Source organism: Hippocampus guttulatus, chromosome 1 (assembly GCF_054856545.1).
Source record: "Hippocampus guttulatus isolate MCC_2025c chromosome 1, RoL_Hgut_1.0, whole genome shotgun sequence".
NCBI lineage: Eukaryota > Metazoa > Chordata > Actinopteri > Syngnathiformes > Syngnathidae > Hippocampus > Hippocampus guttulatus.
Window position 1 is genome coordinate 22,160,781 of NC_141261.1, and position 7,591 is coordinate 22,168,371.

At 44.1% G+C, this 7,591-nt stretch overlaps 1 protein-coding gene across 1 annotated transcript; it reads left to right on the top strand.

Moving 5' to 3' along the window:
• The first annotated feature begins 646 nt into the window (after nucleotides 1–646).
• On the top strand, nucleotides 647–7,369 carry igfbp5a (insulin-like growth factor binding protein 5a). Its single transcript, XM_086119656.1, has 4 exons — nucleotides 647–1,556; nucleotides 5,497–5,669; nucleotides 5,909–6,028; nucleotides 6,108–7,369. The coding sequence occupies exons 1-4, from the start codon at nucleotides 1,217–1,219 to the stop codon at nucleotides 6,243–6,245; spliced, it is 771 nt and encodes a 256-aa protein (XP_085975782.1). The 5' UTR covers nucleotides 647–1,216; the 3' UTR covers nucleotides 6,246–7,369.
• The last annotated feature ends 222 nt before the right edge of the window (nucleotides 7,370–7,591 follow it).

Sequence of the window (7,591 nt, forward strand, 5' to 3'; positions counted from 1 at the left end):
GCAATGTTGGTCCACTGTCCAAGGCTCATACCTCACAAGAGTAATCCTCAAATAACTGGATGTGTACATAACACACACACACACACGCACACGCACACACGCGCGCACACACACATATACTGTAGAGCAGTGGTTCTTAACCTGGGTTTGATCGCACCCTAGGGGTTCGGTGAATCAGTCTCAGGGGTTCGACAGAGCCTCTGCCTTGGAGGATAAGACACACCTGACTCAACGTGTCAATTAATTATGACTCGCCCGCTTGGCCATCACTGGCTGGTTCATTCTGTGCACAATTAAAAAACTTAGACTTTGTACTTGTACTAATTCTGTTTACTTTTTTCTGTTTTGAATAAATGTGTTTTTTAATGTCTTGAATTTGTAAAAAAAATCATATTTGTATTTTTCAGTAATAAAGGTTGAATGAGCATATGAACTGGTTGGGTTCCGTACCTCTAACAAGGTTAAGAACCACTGCTGGAGAGAGAGAGAGAAAGAGAGAGAGAGAGGGAGAGAGAGGTTGACAAATTGATTGATGCGCCGCCGCCCCAAATAATAAAACAAACATTACTCAGACTTTTCTTTATTTTCTCGTTGACATGCTTAGGTTGCCTTTCAAACTTGAGTCAGATGAGTGGGGGGTAGTCGTCCTACTGAGTCGGCCTCAGTCACATCACCGTCTCCTATCTGAAGGCATGCCAGTACCCGCCCTGCAGAATCAGCATCACAGCCTGCACGCTTGACAAGTGCGCCTCCCCCTCCGCGTGCCTTGTTTGACATCCCCATCGTTCAGGCTTCGCCTCTGGGATTTTTTTTTAAATCCAGCTCAACGCCAGCCGCAGATTACACATTCTGCTCACACGCAGGCACCGAGGCAGAGAAGGGCGACGCGGGGCCAAACAGACGCGGTCTTTCTCGCGTGGAGACGACAGCTTTTGCGCGCGATCGGCGCCAGGCAGAAGCGGAAGAAGACGAGAAGGAGGAAGACGGGGAGAGAGACCAGCGCTGCGTCTGGATCTTTACGTGCACATTAAACCCTTTTTTTTCACCGCAAAGTTGAAGAACTAGGAGCTCGATTCTCTTGGTTATCAATTGCGATACTGGTCGTCTACGGTGACACCTTTGCGCACCTGTGGATGCAGCAAACATCCGCTTGATGCTCGGACTCCAGTCTTTGGCACGCATAGGATTCTCCAGTTGATAAATCATCCCCCTCACCATGCTGCTGAGCGTGTCCCTCTTGGCGCTCCCCTTGCTGTGCGTCACAAGCTGCGGCGCGTCGTACGTGCCGTGCGAGCCCTGTGACCAAAAGGCCCGCTCCATGTGCCCGCCGGTGCCGGTGGGCTGCCAGGTGGTGAAGGAGCCCGGCTGCGGCTGCTGCCTGACGTGCGCGCTTGAGGACGGCCAGTCTTGCGGCGTGTACACGGGGCCGTGCACTCGCGGGCTGCGATGCCTTCCCAAAAACGGCGAGGAGAAGCCTCTGCACGCCCTCCTGCACGGCCGGGGTGTGTGCAGAAACGAGAAGTTGTACAAACTGCTGCAGCCTTCGAAAGGCAAAGGTAGGCCCGCGGCCTGCATGCGCCCGTCAAAGCGCCCACTGCAATAATTCGGATCATCTCATCACTAAAAGTCCAATTAGGGGGGGGGGGCAAATAGCAACAAGTGACAAGCTCTACGCTACATCACATGTGTCAAACTCAAGGCCCGGGGGCCAGATCCGGCTCGCCACATCAGTTGATGTGGCCCCCCCCCCCCAAAGAAAATCATCAACTTGCATGATCCTTGCTAAAAAAAAAAACCTTCCGAAATGTCAAATTGTCACGTGTAATAAATGATGTTGAGATTTTGCAATAACTTTGTTACCCTTACTTAACGTAATAATGCGATCATGCGATGAAACATTTTTTGTGGTTTCGCTGCCATAACGGCCCTCTGAGGGAAGACGTAATTCGAAAGCGGCCCACGACAAAAATTAGTTTGACACCTGTGTCCTACATGATTGATATACAGGTTTGTTGTGATGTTGTTGTGATGTTTGTTCTGATGAACAAAGATATATATTTTTTCAATACATTATAATATCTTCAGACGAAAAGTGAATGTTCGCTCAGTTAATATTGGCTCAGTGTGAACTTCCTCCCACAGTGCATATGCTGTGGTCTTCGGGTGGTTAGATCGCTCTTCATAAATGCTGCCTGTTTGTTCAGTGGCGTAAAGGATAATGACTGGAGATGTTAACCTTCTGGAGCCAGCGAGGCTGAGAGGAGTCTCTAACCACCCTTAAAGATGGCCCAACATCTGTCATTACCAGAGCATACGATTCAAAAGACCCCCCAAGTATCCCATTGCTCGAACCCACCACCGCACCCATCACGCCCTGTCCCAGTGAACTCAACAGTGGGTGTCAATCAACCTGTCATTTTAACCCTGAAAGGCAGTGCGGCTGCACACCATAAATCATGAGGTTGTGTGTGTGTGTATGTGTGTGTGTGTGAGAGAGAGAGAGAGGCCAATTGCCTTTGGGGGTGGGGATCGGGGAAACAAGGGAGAAAATTACAGGTGGCACCTTGTGACATGGAGTCATTATGTCTGCTGGGGAGCAGCACTGTGCATGTTGAGCTTTGAGTGACCCTGCAATGTGTCAAGTCATATTTAATACTCTTTACTTGAGTTTCTTGCCTTTCTTTTCCACTTGGTGTGACACACTTTTTTTTTTCACGCACCATCTTTACGTCTCATGTTTCGCCATTCTCTCCCGTGTTAATGTCTCGTCTCCATTTTTTCCCACCGGGCATAAATGAGCTTGCTTGGCTGTGTGACATTCGCCTGAGGCCCAGAAATATGAGGAAAGGTTTTATTCAACAAGATTCCACGTGTTTAATGTAATATGGACGATATTATATACTTGCAGGCATTTAATCCAACCTCCAATGAGAGCAGGTTCCTTCTTTTGTTTGTCTCTCGAAGCTGTGGGTAAATGGGGCTGCTTGCAACTTGCTCAGTAAATGGCCTGTCAAACGTTTCACACTTTCATTGCTTGTTCAAACAACATGATGTCATATTTGAGATTTTATGTCATCTGACTGCTGTTGATTACTTCATGCACTGCCTGCATGTATTGGGTGGTTCTGAGAATGTATGATCAAATAGGATGGTCAAAATGCTGACCTAATGTTTCCCTTTACAATCAGTCACCGGAGTTCACCGCTTGCAAAATTGAAGACAAACTGCAGAGATAAAATAAACAAGTGAGATTTGTGCTGTTGTTTCTCAGAGAATATAGTTTGAGCGGTGAAAAATAGCCAACACAGCCAATTCCTCTTTGTAACATACCATCATTGTTGATTGAATTCTTCCGCATTAGTAAGCAGCATGTGGATGGAGCACAGTTCAGCATTACAGATTTTGCAAAATGAACAACAATCATTTCTCGGTGTCTACTGACCCTCCAATGTGATGCATCACTTTTCTATGCATAGTTGGTCATTTTGTCGCAGTTTTTTCAACTGAATATTATTATTCTTTTTTTCTTCTTCTTTTTTTTACATTGTGCTTGAGTGCTTAGTGCTTAGCGCGTAGCTTCCAAGTGCTCTAAGACGGCACAATATAGCAGACCACGACATTCAGAAAGCTCTTGCAAACAAAGGGCTGAGTGAATTATCTTTATTCCTTTAGAGCTCACTACAGGAAGATTTGATTTAAAGCATATATCATTTTGACCTGGGCTCTCATGTTACACTCTTGGACCATACTTTCTGAGGACCACCTATCTGTTGTCTATTCATCTTGTCTCCTTCAACTATGGGTCCAGTATACCCGATGTCATGAGATTTTACAATCTGTAGCAACTAATACAAATAGGTGACATCAGCTCTGGTCTGTAAAAACATAAATGGCCACACAAACGTAATCTGATGATCAGCATGTTGCAGTAGCTAGCCGGGGAACGATTTTACCCTTTTGCCTGCATGCATTGAGCACATTCCATGTGGAGGTGTGCAACCAAACATCACAATTTATACAAGAATATCAGCGTGCGAAAGTTTGCAACAACATGATTCATCAGTACAGGTCAGATTGGGTGAGGATTAGCAAGCAAAGACTTGATGGACATATAATTCGGGTCGTGCCTCTATTATTTATTTATTTATTTTCTCCAGCGGGACACAGTGAATAACTGTGTCAGCAGGAACCCGTTTCCAAGAAGTCATTATGTAGAGGGATGACGTCACTGTGATCTACACCATCGTCATTGGAAGGGTGGGAGCTTTTGTGGCGAAGGGGAAGGGGGAGTATTGGAGGAGGGTCTAATGACGACGACCTTGTTTCATTACCCCGTTAGCTTCGTAGATTAGGGAGCAGCCGTATAGGGTCACGTAGCAATGAGATGGAGAAAATGCTACTATACGTGACATAGCAATGGAAATGGGCCAGCATTTGCTTAATGGAACAAAACATGTTTAGGCTTATAGGCTAAAAAAAAAAAATCACTGTCGGGTTTGATGACTTCTAGAACAGCATAATTGATTCACCGGTAACCAATATGGATTCAAAAAAACTTGATAGAAGAAGTGACAAAAGCCACAGACAAATCTAAACCTGCTCATGGAGTATTCATTGACCTAGAGAAAGAATTTGATACAAAAAAACCTGTTTAATCTCAAAATGACAACAACATGGAATTACAGAACTAGAGACGGTGTTTGGTGTTACTTAACAGGAACTAACTTGTAAAAATGGATGAATGCCAAACAACTTGTATGGACAGGGTGTGTTGGTTCCACAAGGGTCGGTGCTGTGTCCCAAATTATTTGTCATGTAAATCACTGACAAATGTAAAACACCCTCAATTAATGAAATACATATATAATATTGTTTTTAAAAAACTTATGTTGAAAAAAAGCACAATGTTGTGTTTTTGTACATAACAACAGTGCCAAAGAAATAGGATTGGTCGGTCACTTTATTATCAAGTGCTGCTATTGGCTCAGCGACACAAAGTATCATGGTCTACGTAGTACACAATGCTGTGTTCGGCTTATAGCACTAATAACACTTAATATTAGGGCATTTACTTGCAAATGCACACACTGTGAATTGAGTCAATTTGTGTAGGGACGCAAACACGTTACACTCCCCTCCATCTGGTCATGAGTGTGGCTGAGAAAAAACGTCTAATTCTAATTAAACTGCACTAATAAACTAACCACCAGAGGGTGCTGGAAATGCACAAATGGACCTGTCCTACTTAACAGATGTGGTGTGGGTGTAGGCGAGGACGGAGTCCCTGTAATAGTCATTTTGCACAAATTAACTTCCATCTACATCTTTCGTCTTCTTCAGATGTGTAGTTCCAAAAAGTAATTTATTCGCACATACAAATCGCAATGACTAATAATGGCCCAGAAGCAGTGATTGACAACCCCATTTGTGACATCTGACCTACAGTAGGTATTTGAGTCTGAGAATCTCATGATGATGTCTTACTCCCTGTCCCAGAGTCCATGATGCCCCAAACCAAGGTGCCCATTTACGGACGGGACCACATTAGCAGTCGGAAGGCCCAGGCGATGAAGCAGGCTAAGGACCGTAAAAAGCAGCTGGCACGGGTGGGACCCAACAGCAACTTGAACTTCCCTCTGCATGGCCCGGAGAAACTGGAACCTGAATTTGTACGTGATCAGCACTCACTCATCACTCTTCTCTAAGCTTTATTTGTGTTTGGACCCAATCAGTTTTGACTATAGCCTTCATACGCCACAGAGGCATAGTTTCAAGGAGCCATTTTCACGTTCAAGTTGCTACATCTTTTCCAAACATTTGAGAGAGTTCGGAAGCAGACTCTTCAGATGTTGAATGTCAACTGTACTGCAAAGCGCAAACGCAAGCAACCATATCGTCCCTTATGTAGGGGCCCTGCCGGAGACGTCTGGATCACCTGATTCAAAGCATGAAGGACACATCACGGGTCTTGGCTCTGTCTTTGTACATCCCCAACTGCGACAAAAAAGGGTTCTTCAAGCGCAAACAGGTACATTGGAATTCTCCTCTTCCTCCTTTGTGTGTTTACATAAAATGATACCTTCAGCCTGTCACCTCTCCAATCACAGTGCAAGCCATCCCGCGGGCGCAGGAGGGGGATCTGCTGGTGTGTGGATCGCTTCGGTGCCAAGGTCCCTGGCATGAACTACGCTGGTGGTGACTTGCAGTGCAAAGACTTGGACAGCAGCAGCAACCGGAATGAGTGAGCTTGAGTGCAAATAGCAGTCTCATTCATCAATGTGTGGACATGATGAACTTCTTGTTTGAAAAGGGAAGCTGAAACGCTTGCTCATATAGGTTATATACTGTAACTGTGGCTTTAAATGGACACTGTGTGTGTGTGTGTGTGTGTGTGTGTGTGTGTGTGTGTGTGTGTGTGTGTGTGTGTGTGTTTGTGCGTGTGTGTGTGATGGTTTTGTGCATTTTGATAAATTCAAATGTCATGGAAAACGTCCTTCATTTCAATTTTAAAAAGTTCAAACATATCAGCAACTTTTAATTGCCACGATTAAGCCTTACAGCCAACAAAAGTCCAACATTCAGTACTGTATCACACATAATTACAATATTGTTAAAAAAAGTTCAGTTTTGTTAACTATTGATGCGGCACTCTGAGCATCTAATGATTTAAAAGACCTCCAAAGCCGTTAAATGGTCTCTATAAGTTTGCTTCAGTGCATCACTGCTGACTTGACGATTGTCCAGAGGATAATCATTGAAATCCTCTCAAGGAAAGCAAGCAACCAATAGTTTTTGATCAGGAAGCACAAATACATGCACAAACATCACTACGAAAAGGAGTGGAAGCAAAAAGTGTGGGCGAAAAAGACGGGCATGGAAACAGGGATAACCGTAGCCTTGAGAATTGTCAAGCAAAATCCCTCCAAAACCAGCTGACCAGCTTAATGGGGATGTTGATTAGATGGACCGGGAGGGTTCGGTCCCTGCCTAGCTCAGGGACACTTGAGCCAATAATGTAGAGCAGATGACGTCAAGCCTGTGGTCAAAGCAACCGAGGCTTCCTTCAAAATTCAGCAGTGTCACAGAGCCATCGCATCCATGCCACACTGCATTAAAGCAGTAAACAATGCAAAAGCAGCTCCAAATGCATATGAATGAACATGTTCCTTAGAATACAGTACCAACATTTTTTTGATGTCAAAAAAAAACCTTGATTTGTTATGATGTAATGTTGAAATGTTTAGAGATGATGAATTTGGGTTTTTTGTTAGCTGTAAGCTGTAATCACTAATAAAATGGGTGAAAATGATACTGTATTTCACTGTGTGCAAAGTTAATCTAACCAGTAAATAAGTGTACCAAAAAACGATTTGAATGGGAAAATCTGTTTCATTTCAAAGATGTGAGTGCATCAAATGGATACTGCAAATGAATTTTTAATTGAACGAGTAGAATTACCAAAGTAGAGACAATTTCTGACAATAATCATCTAAATTATTGAGATCCACCGTATATATACAGCTCTGGGGAAAACAATTAAGAGACCATACATTTATGCGTATACACACACACACACACACACACACGCACA